This window comes from Coregonus lavaretus (genome assembly GCF_964263955.1).
Source record: "Coregonus lavaretus genome assembly, chromosome: 13".
In the NCBI taxonomy this organism is placed as follows: domain Eukaryota; kingdom Metazoa; phylum Chordata; class Actinopteri; order Salmoniformes; family Salmonidae; genus Coregonus; species Coregonus lavaretus.
The window spans coordinates 35451885-35471293 of record NC_140000.1 but is presented as its reverse complement, the minus strand read 5'-3'; the positions used below and the strand labels follow the sequence as shown (position 1 = coordinate 35471293).

General features: G+C 41.0%; 1 protein-coding gene across 1 annotated transcript in view; it reads left to right on the top strand.

The window, feature by feature from the left end:
• The window catches only part of LOC311140713 (receptor-type tyrosine-protein phosphatase U), a gene marked incomplete at its 3' end in the record, with an annotated part of 426520 nt that overhangs the window by 76641 nt on the left and 330470 nt on the right, over positions 1-19409 (top strand). The window contains exon 2 of the mRNA XM_084175898.1: positions 15303-15434. Coding sequence (XP_084032024.1) covers positions 15303-15434 — 132 coding nt within the window. The remainder of the gene's footprint in view (positions 1-15302; positions 15435-19409) is intronic.

Here is a 19409-nt window from a genome sequence, read left to right as displayed (position 1 = left end):
GAGAGTTTGGAATCTGATTGATTGATTGATTGCTTCTGTGGACAGGTGTCTTTTATACAGGTAACAAGCTGAGATTGTGAGCACTCCCTTTAAGAGTGTGCTCCTAATCTCAGCTCGTTACCTGTATAAAAGACACCTGGGAGCCAGAAATCTTTCTGATTGAGAGCGGGTCAAATACTTATTTCCCTCATTAAAATGCAAATCAATTTATAACATTTTTGACATGCGTTTTTCTGGATTTTTTTGTTGTTCTTTTGTCTCTCACTATTCAAATAAACGTACCATAAAAATTATAGACTGATCATTTCTTTGTCAGTGGGCAAACGTACAAAATCAGCAGGGGATCAAATACTTTTTTCCCTCACTGTATATGTTTGGGCATAATGTTGTATATACAGGGCACATTTGTAAAAGAGACCTAGGTCTCAATATGTTTTCGCAGTTAAAATGAAGGTTAAATAAAAAAAGAAAAGAAATGGGGAATGGGGGAAGAGTAAGGTCCTCAAAGGCCCTCAACACCACTCAGGTCATATTTGTATTTATTATGGATCCCCATTACTCTTCCTGGGGTCCGTCAAAATTAAGGCAGTTATACAATTTTAAAAACATTACAATACATTCATAACAGATTTCACAACACGCTAATCTCTACTGAGTGGAGCTCACTGAATACAGATGATGATTATTCTGCGTATTTCTGTTCAAGGCACTTTTGAACTAAACTACACAGCCTTCCTGAACTAAATCAATTTGTTTTAAGGAGCATCACTGGAACAAACGACTACATTGAATTTGCAGTACAAAAACTAAAACAGTTGCAGCTAGAGTGGAAAACTTTTACAAGGTTATTTATTTGCTTTTGATAGTACGTACATTATGTTTGTGGGAGCAGTTTGAATGGCTCCCATGTGTCTTTTATACAGGTAACGAGCTGAGAATAGGAGCACACTCTTAAAGGGAGTGCTCCTAATCTCAGCTTTTTACCTGTATAAAAGACACCTGTCCACAGAAGCAATCAATCAATCAGATTCCAAACTCTCCACCATGGCCAAGACCAAAGAGCTCTCCAAGGATGTCAGGGACAAGATTGTAGACCTACACAAGGCTGGAATGGGCTACAAGACCATCGCCAAGCAGCTTGGTGAGAAGGTGACAACAGTTGGTGCGATTATTCGCAAATGGAAGAAACACAAAATAACTGTCAATCTCCCTCGGCCTGGGGCTCCATGCAAGTTCTCACCTCCTGGAGTTGCAATGATCATGAGAACGGTGAGGAATCAGCCCAGAACTACACGGGAGGATCTTGTCAATGATCTCAAGGCAGCTGGGACCATAGTCACCAAGAAAACAATTGGTAACACACTACGCCGTGAAGGACTGAAATCCTGCAGCGCCCGCAAGGTCCCCCTGCTCAAGAAAGCACATATACAGGCCTGTCTGAAGTTGTGTAGATAATCCTTGCTACCCCAGCTTTTTTGAAAGATATAGTAGCTTTGGAGAACTGCAAAAGTGTTGCAGCTGCTCTCAACAACATTGCTGAATTTAGCAGGCGATATCCAGTGGGAAAAAGTTGTGGTGGACTACTTTCTGGCGGATGATTGTGCCTCTCTGACTCTGAAATGAATCAGATGATGAGGAAATCCCTGACTTGGGTAAAAACATTTTCATTGAACTAGACATTGTCATCTAATGATGACAGTGATGGGGAAGAAACGTTGATCAACAGTGTTGTTGTCACGGAAGAAGTTGACCGAGTTTTGAAAACAGTGGAATACCCGGAGGAAGCAGAGTATGAGAATGAGAAAATTCTGGCGTTTGATTGCATCCATGACAGAGAGGGAGAAAGATCTGATGATTCTTTTGGCATTGCACACGGTCAGTGTGAACCGGAGTGACTTGACACAACGGGCCAAGCAAGCTGTACAAACAAAACGGAAATGACACAGGACATCTTACTTAGTTAAAGGGGTTCCAGTCTGCCGTGAAGCGTTCATCCATGTATACGGGTAAGAGTCTAGCTACATTTTCAGATATTATACATTTCTAATTTTGTCAGAAAGTCATTTTCATTGCAAGTTAAAGCATACGGTTAGCTAGCTAGCTAACATTAGCTGGCTGGCTTGCTAGCTAACGTTACGTGTATGGTCAGTGTAGTAATATTATTCAGATCTCAGAATTCCATTTGCATTGCTAGTTATAGCCTAATGTTAGCTAGCTAGCAAACATTGAACCTAGTTGGTTAGCTTTAGCTACCTGCAGATTCATACTACAGCATTTCATGCATGGTGGCTAGCTATGACAATCTGTTTGTATTTCTAGTACTGTATGGGTTGGGATTATGGTTCATTGTTTAGCTAGCTAGCTATCTACTTGTTTAAACAAAAGACTCCACTTCGCCAGATGATTACATGACCCATGATGTTAGCCAGGTGTGTCAGGGGGTGATTACGGCCGTCTATCGTATTTAATGAACATGTGAACTACACTACCTTACTCAATCTGTTTAGCAAATGGCCTCACGTGAATCCTTAAAGAGATGGGTTGGGTTAATGCTTAAGAGGGTGTGAACGATGCTGAATGGGTGTAGACAAAGAAGAGCTCTCCAGTAGGTGTACCAAAAGATTCAAGGGCCATTTTCTCAAAAGTGGGGTTACAAGTTTATCAACTTTCAAAGCAGAATTACTTTCTCATTGTTCCTCAACTGCAGTGTATGATATACCACTTTCTAGCTCTGTCTGTAATTTTATCCAATGTAAAAAAACACAATTTCAAATTTTGCAACATAAGACTGAAAAGAGGTGGTCGGTCACATAATATAAAATGTAATTTGCAAAAATATTCAAGTACATTTTTTATTTGCAGTGTACAACACTAACATTGTGAAGATTTACTCTTACTGGTGGCCAAAAATATAAAATATCTGAAAGCCATGCCCCTAAAAGGCCACGCCTCCTGAAAATTATCTAAGGATTGCTCAACCCAACTGATGGTTAAAAAAACAACAGCTGACGGTTAAATAAACCCATGTTTGGGTAATCCAAACAACCCCACGTTGGGTTATTCACACAACCCACTGGCTGGGTCAAAATAACCCAGCGTGTGTTCTGTCCAATATTTACGCAGCGCTGGGTTACCAAATAACCCAAATTGGGTTGTTTTTAACCCAGCATGGAATCTCATTCCACTGTTATGCTGATGACACCCAGCTGTATGTAAAAACTGCCCAAAGTCTTTCTGATGCATGTGCCTTGAGGAGATAAGGGCATGGATGAAGCAAAACTTCCTTCAACTGAACAGCAGCAAAAGAGACGCCCTACTTGTTGGCACCCCCCACCAGGTCCAGCACTCACCAATAACGCACGTCACCATTGCAGGACAGAACATCCCTCCCCCTCAGTTTCCAATCTGGGTGTAAAGCTTGATTCCTCCCTGACCTTTGACAGCCACATCAAACAACTGTGTAAAGCGTCATTCTATCAACTTTAGAAAATTGCAAAAAGAATAGGATTATGACAAATAACACATTTTCTTATTGAGTAACTTTAGCAATAAACCAACATTTATGGAGAGTAAACACATTTTTCTATGGAGTGTAAATACATTTCTATGAAATATGAACAAATCTTTATGGAGTGTGAGAGCGAAAAACCTGTCTGGCAGCTTTCTTTCCAAATATCCATAAATCAATCAAGACAGTAAAATTCTCTCATGGCCCCTCTGCCCCAGGCGACCACCTAAGTACTCCAGATCAATTTATAAATCTTTATCAATGCATTTTAAACTAAGATGCAATTGAATACACATGAAAGCCTCAGAAAACAAAATACAATCAAAAATGTCCACATTCAGGCTGGTCGACCCATCGGACCCTCCTGTGGATTCTCTCTGTCCCTGCCTAGACCCAGTATCCCTAAGCATCCACGAAATAAACAAAAACATCTGAGGTCCCCACATGTACCCAACAACAAAAAACATAATTCTTCAAAAATTAATACAGAAAGAATATGACACAAATTATGTATTACACATGCAAATATGTCTATATATCATTGCAGACACTGGAATGTAGTCCACTACACTGCATCTCCTCAGCAGTGTCAACTTTCAATGCAACATCGATGATGGAATCTGAACATTTCCACACCTTACTTGTTCCACTTCCTCCAGTCCATTCATATTGTCCATGTTTGAGTATTTGAATCCCCTCTACACATTCCCCCATATACTTCTGGAAGAAAAGAAAACACCAACCAGTATCTTTTGCAAAACAACACATGCAAATTAAAACTATAAAAATATAAAAATGATATATAAAATTAATCACATTCCATTTCCCCCCTTTGATTCATAAGAAAATACTAAATATCACAATAATATGTAAAGACGTGAAAAATGATCGGATATTCAAAATTTCCTAGAGTTATTTCAACCCTAGTTTTCATAAAAAATGTTGTCTGACTTTTCCCCCAATTTTTTCAAAAACCATTTCACTGATTTATCCACAAATTCCTTTCCCACTAATTTGAGGATATGTGATCGGGAAGTCCCCACCTGCTTATGACTTCTTTACACAAGAACTTGGCAACCGATTGAGCATCTTTTCGCTTGGTTGGACATATGCACCTCTTGGTGTAGGAATGTAACCAAGAAAAACAGTCACACCCCTGTAAACATTATTTTTCAGACAGATTGTGCACCTGCCTATGACATAGTCAACCTGTTCAAGCAAATATGGTTCCCAAAAACCATACTCCTTTGTGATCTTTCTCCTAACCTCCCCCCTTGCAACATGAGCTAACCCATGTGCTTCCTGAATCATCAGACCTAATAGGTCTAGAGGCGCTACTATCAACCCCTCATGGTTTCTCCAAAGACAACAAAGGATTGTTACTCTGACGATTTTTTATTGTCTTCAAAAGACCTGCTTTCGAAAGTCCTTCAATTTGTGGTTCAATCCCTTGGATTGCTTCATCTTTCAATGGATACTGATTCTTCCAATGAGGTCTGGCTCCTGGTCGAAGTTCAACTTTCACCTCAATTGGGCTGATTTCACAAGTCCAATATCGGTACTGTGTTGAGACCACAAACATTCTTGAACTTGTTGCAACATCTCCTCTTTCATAGGGTCTGAATCCATCTTCACACTGCAAATAGATTCATGTGTCATCCGTACAGCTTATGGCTCTCCTTGTCCTTGAGCCGAAATCATGATTTTGAGAAATCGCTGATCTTCACTCCTCCAAATCCCCAAATTCTCTTTCATCGGTACGAAAACAGCTTTCTCTGCTTCTGTCATAATTTCTCCTATTTGCTTCTGCTCATAGCCTTCAGAAACCAACAAGGTCACATGTGGCACACTCTTCTCAATCTCAAATTCTTTATCCAGATAATCGTCTGTGTTTATCTTCATAGCTGCTCCTTGTGGTCCTAAAATTATGCAACATGAGCTGAGTTGAACTTTCTTTGGTTGATGACTCAACCATTCCTCTGAGTTCGATTGGGCAGCATTCTTGAAATACTTGAGCGTACAATGAAATGGATATTCCGGAAGCCTCGCATCTGGCATATTTGCCACAATGAATTTCTCCCATATCTTAGCCTGCTTCAAAAAATCTTCACAGAGATTTCCAATCCAGAATACTGTAGAAGAATCCATATCTGTCATCATCAACAATTGGTAAACCTTTTCCTATGGCACTTCTACCAGACAGCCGTCTGGTGTACATTTTATTGTACAGTTCAACTTACACAATGCATCTCTTCCCAACAATGCAATAGGTGTATGTTCTGATACCAATATGGGTATTGTAATTTTCTGATTTTTATAGCAGAGCTCAATTGGTTCCGTAAGAGGAATCAGCTGTTTCACTCCCTCAAATCCGATTGTCCTAATTAGTTGATTTGGACATAGGGAGATGTGTAGCATCTTCAGGCCGAACACAGGTAAAAGCAGCTCCGCTATCCGCCATCACTTCCAATGGTCAGTTGTTTATTTTCACCTCAATTGTTGGATCTTTTTCCGGTCCTGATGCTACCAGCTGACACCCCCCTTTCGGATCTTCTGGGCACCCCTAGAATCCTTGCTCCGGGCCCCTATAAGGGTTCACCGGTCCTCCAGATGATCTTGACTGGCCCCTGTATCTTCCTCTGCGGTTGGAACTGGTCCGGTTGAAGCTGTGGCAGTGATTGTTGATTTGGTGCACACTGATTCTGCATAACCAAAGCTTGTTTCTTCTCCTTCTTATTCTCTACCAGTTGTATTTGATTGAGTTTTCTGAGAGTTTCTTGGTCCTGTTCTTTCTGGTTGTGTTCCTTTTTCCGGTACAGATCCACTTGATGGTCTATATGATCTGTATAGACACCTTTTGTCATGCTTCCAAGTCCAACCACCTCTGCCAGTTTGCTACTTACTGGTGAGGGCAGTCCCATCTGCAGTTTAGCTCTCAAAATTGACTGCTCAATTTGACTCACATCTGGATCATTTCCGGTAATATTTCTCCACACTTGATGAACTCTTGAAACATAGGCTCTCGGATTTTCTTGTTGTCCTAGTGGGTCAATCAGAATGTTGTCAGGATGCACATTTGTTGGAAACGTATCTTTCAGTGCTCTCCACAGCCGATTTCTACTTGCAGCCAACAATTCAGGATAATTCACCGCACTCCCCACATATCGATGAAGTCCAGCTCTCTGAAACATTTCTTCCATATCTGGAATCCCAAGAAGATTAGCCAAAAGTCTCTTAATGTCTCCTATGGCAGACTGTGTTCCCACCGTAATTTCTTCCAATTTTGAAATCCAAGGATATGCTCCATCTTGAAGAGTAGGCAGCTTCTCAAGTATATCTGACATATCGGTATTCTGCAAAGGCTTATACTCCAGGTTCTGTCCTCGAATTATCACTTGCATCATCTTCTTACTTGTGCTCTCTTTTCTTGGCCTCAATGTATACCTCTTCTCCAATTCTTGGGATCCTTTTCTCAGGAGTTTTTTCTTCTGTATCTTCAGCTTCTTGAGTTGTTCTTCCAGTTCTCTTACTTCTTCTAAATTATTCGCCTTATCCAGGCATGATACGCATCGGTCTATATCTCTTTCTATTTCTTCTGTGCTAATCATTGTAGGATAAAATCCTCTTGAATATGAAGCACCTTTAATCTCAAAATCTTCATCGCTATCTCCATCTTCACTTTCATCAGAACTCGAATATCTTGTATTCTTCTTCTTCCAACTTCCATCACCCCTTCTTTCTGCTCTGGCCAACCTCCGTCTGATCACAGGGTCATATCCACCCATGATCTCTTCTGAATCACTCTGATCATCATCTTCAAGTTCCATCCTCCTGAACCTCACTCCACCCTTAGTTTCCAGACATCTCGTTTTCTTCTTACTTTTGGAGTTTGGATTCATCTTTATGGTCGTTTCTGCTTGTCCTCTCTCTATTATTCATTCATCTTCATCTCTGATGCAATAATCACCCTCCTGAATTATCACTGGAAGCTGAGGATAGACGTCCTTAAACTCTACTTCTTCCTCGTAAGGTGGGGGTCTTTTTGCTGAATCCGTATGTGAGAAAGGTGTATTGACTTCTGCCATTAGTTTTTCTGTCACCTTCACCTCTTTTGCCATTTTCTGTTTCTTTTATCTTTGGTATCTTTTATCAGTTTTTGTCCTTCATTTTCAAACAGCTTAAGAACACCCAGCTCTCTTTGTCTCTTTTCTTTACGTTGTTCCCTTTTTTCCCCTTCTTTTGGTCTGCCTTATAAATCGACACAAGCACTTTCATTATGTTGATGACGTCAGGGTTAAGAGTCCCTTCCACTGGCCATGGTTGTTCAATGTCAGGCCAACGTTTATTCCATTTTCCAGATAACCTTGCATTACCATTAACTAGAGGATTACTACTTTCTACTACATCAACAGGAGTAATTACTTTCATAGTTTTTATGTCCTTTTTCCCCATTGTAACAACTCTTTTATATTCCTTTATTGTGAATTATTTTATTATTATTATTATTTTAAACCAATTAATTTGTAAACCAAAAATACTTTAGACTATGTAGCTTATGTTTCCCTCCCTTTTTTTAAAATTTTTATTTATTTTTTATTTTAAATTAATTTATTAATTTATTTTATTTTATTATATTTTACCAAATTATTGATTAGTGGCAATCTTACAACATCCGATCAGGAAAAGTAAAGGAAAGTAGTCAACTTCAGAGCAATCCAAAAAAGAAAGACCTCTAATCCAGCAACACTACAGCACTCACAAACCAATTGCTTAATAAGCACCCAATTACCTTAATTTTACAGAATAATGTCAGTGCTGGATTTCCAACACAACTCTAATCAAACCAACTCGTGCACAAAAAACTCCAATGTGCAATTCTTAATTACATCAATTGATCAGTCTGTTGCCAAGTCCCTGTCAAATTGTCACAACATGAAATATGCTAGGCACACACAATATCCTGTATGGGAAGGTACGTTTTGTGAACAGAACAGTACTGGCCTTGATTGGACTGGATCCGGAGAAGCACACACTGTCGCGTGACGCACTGGTCAGCACCTCCTCTCTCTCTCTGTCTCCTCCTTCTCGTCTCTCACATGACAGAAGAACAAAGGAACAGACAATAATTTAGTCTTTTATGCACTCACTGGGTTATTTCAACCATACAATACCCTTTTAGACATACCTATGTTCACACTCGCGCTAAGAAATAAGCAAACAGCTTAACTCAGGAATATTATACATAGCGCAATAACATTTTATTTTATTTATTTATTTAATTATTTTTATTTTTAATCCATCAACATATCTCTCATTTATAAATTCAATAGATCTCAATAAAATAGTTTCATCGTTAAGCAACAGAGGATTTAACAAACAGAATACTTTATTCGTGTGTAAGTCTCCCCCTCCTTCTCTGTCTGCATGTCACAGCAGCTCAGTGGCATATTTGCTCTACGTAACTCTAAACTCATAAAATCCCACACATGCGCAGTTCATTCACCAGTGCAATTTCAGAGTGAGAAGAGCTCCCAAGTAGCTCTCTCCAAGCTAAACAGCAGAAAGTAGACAGACCAGCTGTCCCTCCGTTATTTCCAACACAGACAAACAGTAACACTTAACAAAACTCCCAAACCAACACAGAACATAGAACACAAATCCTACTTTGAAGTTTCTTAACTTCACTTATCCTAATCTGCAGATTTATAGTTATTTTCTTATCCATTACAAAACATCTCTCTACACTCTTTAAACTCCTCCCTGTAGGCTCATGATCTTCTAACAGTTATTAAACGTTCTCTTTTTTTATAGAGACTCATAATATTTTAACCTTAACGTCCTTCCAGGGGGTTCATATATAGTTAACAATTATTAACGTTCTCACCAACGGAGACTCATAAGGTTTTAACCTTAACTAACATATTTCCTTACAAAAAACTAAAACCCCTGTTCTCAACCAAAACATATATATGTATACATCTCTAACATAAATCTTATCATAACATGAGTCGACACACAGCTGAAACACAACAGAGACGTCTTTATTTTATTATATTTTTTTTTTTTTCGCACACACACACAATTCAAGAGGAATGCATCCGTTCCTACGGTCCTCTAAAGCATGCTACCGTCATTCCTTATTTCTCATAGTTCCTTCCTAAATTTCTGCTACCTCGAGTTTGCAGATATTCAATGAGAGGTTACTTCGAGCATATACCTCGTCAACTATATGTCAAGGGGTAACATGCAAATGAATGTATCTACCACAAACTCCAGTTCCCAGAACTGACCTTAAAAATCAACCTAGTGAGTTTTCAGGATTTTCGGCCCATCCTAATGATCGCCTCGTTTGAGGGCTTCCGTAGATCAACGACGTCCTAATTAGTATACATTTTCCTTATTTCCTGGCCTTATTCCTTCATTCTATTTACATTTTATTCAAGCCAAATATCCCTGTGCCCAGTGTTATCAATTCCTATAAACAAATTTAGAAATTTAGAACGGATTCTTATCCCACAGCAAATAACAGTAAAGTGCACACATAAGTCTTTAAATGGTACATCTCCTCAGCGCACACACCCACATAAGCAAACGAACCGACCAGCGCCCAAAATTGTGAGAAATCTAACCTTATGTTCCTGCGTCTTGAGCGGGAGTCACTTCGTAGCTCATGAATGGAACGCTGGAGGGACGCAACACGTCCCAAAGTTCCTTGTCGCCATTCTGTGGTATCGAAATAACGATGCTAATTATGCTGTGATGACAAGAAATCCGCTGACACTGTCCTTGATTATAATAGTTTATTACATCAAAGATGTCAGCGTCAATTTACATACTCCTGCAGACATCTGGTTTAAGGGGAAACATTTAAATGTCTTTGAATGGCCTAGTCAAAGCCCAGACCTCAATCCAATTGAGAATCTGTAGTATGACTTAAAGATTGCTATACACCAGCGGAACCCATCCAACTTGAAGGAGCTGGAGCAGTTTTGCCTTGAACAATGGGCAAAAATCCCAGTGGCTAGATGTGCCAAGCTTATAGAGACATACCCCAAGAGACTTGCAGCTGTAATTGCTGCAAAAGGTGGCTCTACAAACTATTGACTTTGGGGGGTGAATAGTTATGCACGCTCAAGTTGTCTGTTTTTATGTCTTATTTCATGTTTGTTTCACAGATTTTTTTTTTTTTCATCTTCAAAGTGGTAGGCATGTTGTGTAAATCAAATGATACAACCCCCCCAAAAATCCATTTTAATTCCAGGTTGTAAGGCAACAAAATAGGAAAAATGCCAAGGGGGATGAATACTTTCGCAAGCCTCTGTATATACCAGAATATCTACCCCTAGCATTTATTCTTTCTAGACTACAAACTCACACACTTCCCCATTGGTCTGACCTCAGCCAGAAACAGACGGAACCTTTACAAGCTGAGCCAAGCCCACTTGACACTGCATCCTAATCAAACTGCCTGCTTGTAGCAGCCTGACCAGCCGGCTGCCTATTAATTCCACTAACCACATGCCCAGGTCTCCACAGGGAGAATGTGTAGGAGAGGGGATTAGCAGGGTCAGTATTTTTCTCTCACTCTCTCTCTCACTCTGCACTCCTTTCTCACACTCCCTCCATCTGTAGGGACTCTCTCTTTCTTTCTCTTTCTCTCCTCTGCCCATGTTATCCAAGGGGAGAACAGTGACACATAGAGTAACTCCACTTTGTCTAAGGACAAGTCCCTTTCCAGTTGAGATGAGTCAGTGGTCTTTGATACAGCTCTGAACACTTCCTCATTGACTTTCGCTTGACCTGAGGGTTTGGGTGGGGTTATGGAGGGAGAGCAGTTCTTTGAGATAAGAAGGGGCATTTTACCATGAATACACTGGAAAGTCAGCAGGAGGGTTTTGAATTCAATCCGGAATGGGATGGGGAGCCAGTGCAGAGGTGACATGATGGGGGTGATGTGATTGTGTTTCCGCACTCTCATCAGGATCCTGACAGCGCTGTTCTGGATGTTTTGGAGCTTCTGAAGACTCTTGCCAGGGATCCCGATGAAGAGTCCATTGCAGTAGTGCAGCCTTGAGGAGATAAAGGCACGGACGAGCTTCATGGTATCAGACTGAGTGAGGGTGGGACAGAGTTTGGCAATTTTCTAAAGTTGATAGAATGACGCTTTACACAGTTGTTTGATGTGGCTGTCAAAGGTCAGGGAGGAATCAAGCTCTACACCCAGATTGGAAACTGAGGGGGAGGGATGTTCTGTCCTGCAATGGTGACGTGCGTTATTGGTGAGTGCTGGACCTGGTGGGGGGTGCCAACAAGTAGGGCCTCTCTTTTGCTGCTGTTCAGTTGAAGGAAGTTTTGCTTCATCCATGCCCTTATCTCCTCAAGGCACATGCATCAGAAAGACTTTGGGCAGTTTTTACATACACCTTCTCAAACTTGATATTTAGATTTGTGCTGCACCCGGTGCCAAATTATAATGTAATTACTTAGCAGGATAGAGACCCCGGTCTTAGGGAGAGAGAGAGAGCAGAATTGAAACGCTGCACTGAGTGGCTCTGTCTTTGATTATGTGAAGGCCGGGCTGGGCCATACAGTATATAGACCAGTCAGAGCAGAAGAGAAGACACTCCAGGCCTGATGCCCCAGCTCTCGCCTGATGGGTCCCTGTGGGGAGAATTCAACAGGCTTCATTTACAGCTCCAGTAGGGAATAATATACTAGCAGCGTTTGGATGTGTCAGGTCCCATATATTTGGCTGTTCTATTAGAAATAGATCCCTGTGCAGGACAATTAACCTCTGGCCCTCGCTATGTGGATCCCTGCTGTAACGGCTTAGCATGGGCCATAAATCAGCTCCCCGGGGTGAAGAAGAGGAGAAACCTAGCCCAACTCAACATTCATTACTCTGTTGGCTCTCTGGCTGGGCTGCTACTACGCTCTGCTACCCATCAGGCCAGCCAATCTCATCACAATATATTGCAATGCTATGGAGTTTCCAGTTTTAGCATATTATCACCGAGATGTAAGGGAAATGTAATGGAGGTTGGAGGAGGTGAGCAAGGCCGACCCCTGTGCGTTTGTGCTCCACTGAATATGTCGTCTGGCAGACTTTCAGCACGTAAGCTTAATATGGAATTCCTTTAGTCCACAGTACGTCTCCTAACTGTTCTTATGGGCTTGGAATGAACCATCTAGTTAGTAGTCCAACCCTTGTTTTTGGATGATTGCCTGTAACATTTGAACTTCCAGACAACAAAATTGGCAATGATCTGTAATGGTTTTGGTGTCCTTTTGTTCATCAGCAGTAAAATTGCATTGAAGCTGACTTTAATCCGTGCATCTGCTGCATGCACATTTGGACCATTTGCTTAATGGTGGATTAGAGTCCAGAATGAGCGGTAATAAAGCAGTGGACCAGCGGGGTGACCTTGCGGGTCTGGTTCAGGTTATTCCCATCATTAGCCCCGATGCGTCTCTTGGCTGGCACAGACCCTGGTCACGTGATGGGGGAATCGGTGGCTTCCCACTTCTAGCCTGTAATTTTCACACCACTGGGCTAATGTGTGAGATGGCAACAGATGCTGCGAGAGGAGACGGAAGCAAATTATGCCCAAGGGCTTTAAAATTATGCCTTAAAAGCCTTGTTCATTAAATATGATTTGGAAAAATTAGCTTTTTGGCGTGTGGAATGTAGCAGGTTGTGATGTATTACAATAATAATCAAAATCCCCTGGGTGCCATCCCTCCCTCCCGAACTTTATTAGTATGTGTGTTTATGTGGCTGTGCTTAGGGGATGTGCGCTCTAGTTTGTTTTTGTTTTATGGGAAGGGGAATTCTTTACAAAAGCAGGGGGCCATCATTGCCTTGGCCAGGATTTGTGTGTGTGTGTTGCAAGGTTTGTGTTTTTATATTTGTTTTTATTTCTGTTAGTTTTAAGATTTTTATTTGAAATTCAGTTTAGTTTCGGTTAGTTTTCTGAAACATTTTACTCTTTTTTTATTTAGTTTAAGTTTTATAAAACATTTCTATTTAGTTTCATATTATTTAGTTTAGGTTTTAGTTTTAGTGTTAGGGACAGAAAGTAGCCTATGCGTGGGAGGCTAGGAGCCATTTATGTCTTTTATAGTTTTTGTGTTTTGGGGGTTGTCAGTTCTTGCCACTGTGGGGTAGTAATGCCTAAGGTGATGGGTCAGGTCATAGGTTAAGTAAGGTTTAACGGTAGACTCAGCGAGATGATGTAGATGCAGGCAGTAAACAGTAGTAGTGGGTCAATTTCCGCAACAACCAGTGGCGTTGGAGCGCAAGGATAAACTTCTCCATTGTTGTGGTCCAATAGCAGCATGAAGCGCACCCGTGCACATGCACTGATACTCTGTGTTACTATGTGAGAGCAAAGTCTTGCATCATGCTCATCTCAATGGGCAATTTTGAGCGGATCACTTTTGCCTTTCAAAGTGTGTTGCATTCTGGGGATGAAAATTGTCTGACTTCTGCCTAGATGCCAACTGCATGAACTTTACAAAAATCCTGTGATCAAAGGTGATGAAGTTGTGACTGCAGTCAACTGCAAGTTTCTGCCGTTGCTCTTCCCCAACTTCATCCTGCAGCCATCGCCTGCATTGTGGGAGGCTCTATTGTCAACCAATCATTAGGGTGTTTTTGTTTGACCCACGAGAACGTGATCAAATACATGACTGAAACAGGAACCAATTAGCTGCGATTTATGTGTACAGTGGATACGTATATACAAATACATTTGATATTTGAAGCTCTCGCTCACTAATTTATTGTACAATGTACACACATAATATTATATTATGATATCAGTTTGTGAGTGTGTGTGATATTAGGGTTAGATACATTGTTATTTCGACATTATAAAGAAAACCTTTTATAAACAATGGCAACACTTCCATGTTGATCTCTGCCTTGATGTTGGAAAACCACATTAGTGTCTGACTTTCAGCAGATGCACCTCCCCCGACTTTACTCCTCAACTGTTGTCTACGGTCGGTTGCTTTAGCCTTACCACTCAAACGCGCCCAACCAATATCTGCGGTGCTGTTCGTGGCAACGTTGAAATTATAAATTCAATCACAATGTGACCTGCCAGATTCAGAAGCTTGAAAACCCATTACAAAAAAAGCTGAACATAATTCATAATGGTTTTTATTTTAATTATTTTTTGAGTCAAATATAATAGTTTCAGTATAGTTTTAGTTTTTCAAATGGGTTTGTTAATTATTTTATTTCAGTTTACTAAATTATTTTGGAGTGGAGTACAGATTGCATTGCGGCTGGCTATTATTAATTGGTGTCTGGGTGAAGGGTTGTGGGAAATGGATGCGGTTGGTTGTCTGGCATCTGTCCCATCTCAATAATAGAAAGAGGATCAGAGGGGATATCATGGTGAAATATAGCCCAAATGAGCCACTACACAACAACACTGGAAAAATAACTATAGTGGAATGTTTCTGAAGTGAGGGCAGGGGTGGTTGGGGGTTGATGGTGGGTTCTCACCTACTGCAACCTACCCTTTATTCTCTATGGAGCTTCATATTATTATAAGTGAAATACAAATAAGATGCAATTACCGATTTATGGTGGCCATGGCTAAAATGTGTGTCCATCTTGGGCTAAATCTATGATTTCTTTCAATCTTAGGAAATCAAATTAAATGTGATTATGTGCAAGCCATTAAAAAATATAATCCATCAATCCCTTGATATTGAATGACATTTACTTCATCATCAAGTGTGACCTCCCACTTAATGTCATCTCCTTCTCTCTCCTCAGCAGCAGGTTGCACCTTTGACGAGGATTCTGAGCCCAGTCTGTGTGACTTCACCCAAGGGGAGGAGGATGACTTTGACTGGCAGCTCTTCCGGACACACAACTCGCCGCACGCCTCTTCTGACCTCCTGCGTGGTGAGTTCCTGCTCTTATGCTTCAGAGTATTGAAGTTTTCTCTGGTGCTAACCTGGTATCCACTATGGCATCCAATGCAAGTATCACTTTCATTTTGTGGATGGGGTATCTGTATCAGCAAGTATAAGAAACAAGGACTGGGGTGGTATGAGACTTCTCGTGTCTTAATGTGTGATGTTATCCTCCCTGGATTACAATCCTTAGATAGAACATCAATGTGCGAGCCAACGACATACACATTGCCTTTCTAAGCAGCCAGTGCCTGCTCTTCTTAGGCGTGATTTACAGTCTTTGTGCATGTTCCCACGTGCATGTTTGTTCAAAGGAGATGCTGAAGCTGTCCAGAAGCTGGAGGTGTTTAGGAAACACTCCAAAGTGTGGATGCCTGCCTGGGATTATTAATAGGATTCAGCGTGTATGGGTGTGGCGTCGAGTGGCTTCAGGCGTCATCAGGAATGTGTGGCCGCATGCAAATCAACCATGAAATGTCCAACATGCATAATTTATCGTCTTTAATCAAGCAGTCATATCCGGCAGTGGTGTCTATTTCCCCACTAACCCGCGGGATATCTCTAATGTTAAGCAGGCTCGCAGGGCAGGGGCTGACAGAAATGTACAGTTTCATGCGTATCTGCTGGATGTTGCCATGGGGAGAATGAGACTGCATGCATACTGCATTCCCCCCCCCCCCCCCTCCCCCCACATTAACAAACACCTTGGGGGAACAGACAGAAAGAGAGGGGGGAGTTTACAGCATTTACAGCAGTGCTATGGCCGACGCGGACACTTCAAGCCGACTGCCTGGGAGTGATTAGACCACTGACCTCCGTCTCAGTCAATCAATGATTGGAACATTGTGCAATGTGTAGAGAAAAGTATGGAGTAAAAATATAATTTATGAAAATGTGAAGTTAGAGAAGCAAAATAAACTTGGAAGAAAACCGTGGCACCGTGAAAATACCATGGTATACAGTGGGGAAAAAAAGTATTTAGTCAGCCACCAATTGTGCAAGTTCTCCCACTTAAAAAGATGAGAGAGGCCTGTAATTTTCATCATAGGTACACGTCAACTATGACAGACAAAATGAGAAGAAAAAAATCCAGAAAATCACATTGTAGGATTTTTAATGAATTTATTTGCAAATTATGGTGGAAAATAAGTATTTGGTCAATAACAAAAGTTTCTCAATACTTTGTTATAAACCCTTTGTTGGCAATGACACAGGTCAAACGTTTTCTGTAAGTCTTCACAAGGTTTTCACACACTGTTACTGGTATTTTGGCCCATTCCTCCATGCAGATCTCCTCTAGAGCAGTGATGTTTTGGGGCTGTCGCTGGGCAACACAGACTTTCAACTCCCTCCAAAGATTTTCTATGGGGTTGAGATCTGGAGACTGGCTAGGCCACTCCAGGACCTTGAAATGCTTCTTACGAAGCCACTCCTTCGTTGCCCGGGCGGTGTGTTTGGGATCATTGTCATGCTGAAAGACCCAGCCACGTTTCATCTTCAATGCCCTTGCTGATGGAAGGAGGTTTTCACTCAAAATCTCACGATACATGGCCCCATTCATTCTTTCCTTTACACGGATCAGTCGTCCTGGTCCCTTTGCAGAAAAACAGCCCCAAAGCATGATGTTTCCACCCCCATGCTTCACAGTAGGTATGGTGTTCTTTGGATGCAACTCAGCATTCTTTGTCCTCCAAACACAACGAGTTGAGTTTTTACCAAAGAGTTCTATTTTGGTTTCATCTGACCATATGACATTCTCCCAATCCTCTTCTGGATCATCCAAATGCACTCTAGCAAACTTCAGACGGGCCTGGACATGTACTGGCTTAAGCAGGGAGACACTTCTGGCACTGCAGGATTTGAGTCCCTGGCGGCGTAGTGTGTTACTGATGGTAGGCTTTGTTACTTTGGTCCCAGCTCTCTGCAGGTCATTCACTAGGTCCCCCCGTGTGGTTCTGGGATTTTTGCTCACCGTTCTTGTGATCATTTTGACCCATACGGGGTGAGATCTTGCGTGGAGCCCCAGATCGAGGGAGATTATCAGTGGTGTATGTCTTCCATTTCCTAATAATTGCTCCCACAGTTGATTTCTTCAAACCAAGCTGCTTACCTATTGCAGATTCAGTCTTCCCAGCCTGGTGCAGGTCTACAATTTTGTTTCTGGTGTCCTTTGACAGCTCTTTGGTCTTGGCCATAGTGGAGTTTGGAGTGTGACTGTTTGAGGTTGTGGACAGGTGTCTTTTATACAGATAACAAGTTCAAACAGGTGCCATTAATACAGGTAACGAGTGGAGGACAGAGGAGCCTCTTAAAGAAGAAGTTACAGGGCTGTGAGAGCCAGAAATCTTGCTTGTTTGTAGGTGACCAAATACTTATTTTCCACCATAATTTGCAAATAAATTCATAAAAATTCCTACAATGTGATTTTCTGGATAAAAAATGCTCAATTTGTCTGTCATAGTTGACGTGTACCTATGATGAAAATTACAGGCCTCTCTCATATTTTTAAGTGGGAGAACTTGCACAATTGGTGGCTGACTAAATACTTTTTTCCCCACTGTACATGGGATCCTAGAATGGAGCAATGCAAGGAAGGCAGTTTACTCAGATTTGCAGTCTGTGTAAGTTTTCTCATATGCTTGTAAATCACATCAGGAGTTTACTGTAGCAATCCACCATCATGGCAGTGAAGGTGGAGGATAACTTGTGTTTATGAGATAAGGCTATATACAGTGGGCCGGTATTCACTTTCTAGGCTGAGAAATTGGTGCCCATGGAAGATTTGCATGTATGTACGCCCCTTGACAAACATGGATAAACTGTTACTGAGTCATGAAATAGTTCAATGTTTTGTCAAAGAAAATGAAATAAGTCAGTCAGTGTAAGTATCACTTTCACAGCTGGATGTAAGAGAGATTGAGAGTCAAGGACTGGGCTGGTCAGACAACACTTATGTGAATAGTCATACCAGAAACACACAGATCCTTTGGTTTCCTTAGTGATGACCTTCCAGAAGAGATGAATCAGACTTCATAAGATGAATGTATGACAGGACTGTCGGTCTAGACGTACATACTTATTTAGCATGGTGAAAGTGAGAGTGCTTTGCTTTCCCTGAGATAAGATGGCAGGGAGGGAGAGGGGGAGAGGGGGAGAGAGACCCAGCTAGCAGATTTGGTTCCTTGGAAGTTGTGGGAACGTATGTTTTAGCTTTCCCATTGGTTCTGGGAACGAAGCCATATGTTCTGGGAAAGTACAGTTCTTTGGTTGCAGGGAGGTTCTGAGAAAGTTTTTCTATGGTTCCCTGAAAGTACATTTTTTTGTTTTATTAATGGAAATTATAGGTTATTTGAAGGTAATTAAATAACGTTCTGAGAACATGTTTCAATAAGACTTTTAATAACACTGCGAGCTTAGATTGGGTTAACTATTTTGAACTCCAAGCACAGATAGGATACATGGAAATGAATTTGCTTAGGGATTAATCATGTGGCATGGCATCAGTGATATTCAAACTTATGATCTGCTCTCTGTCCATGGAATTAGTTCACTGCACCACCAGTATGGAGCTAGCATGCCATCTTTTTTTCTTACTCACACAAAGCTGTTCATTTTAGTATTTTTCAAAGGAAACAAGCACTCATTAAGATCAGGTTGGCCAATTAGTGGGCGTGGCCAACACACCCAAACACACTTATCAAGATAGAGAATAGAGAGAGTTTTGTTGAGGCTGAGAACGGAATGTATATGTTTTTAAATAAGATTCTTAGAACATTCTTTGAACGTTACTAATGTTTTCTTGTGTTTTTTATGGAAATTGTTAATGTTCTGAAAACAACTTTAAATAGATTGAGGAAACTCTCTCTATGTTATGCTGCAGTACTGGAATTCCCACAGAAGAACGTTGTTTCTTAACATTCTCTGAAGGTTCTGAGAACATGATTTTAGAACCATGAGGAAACCT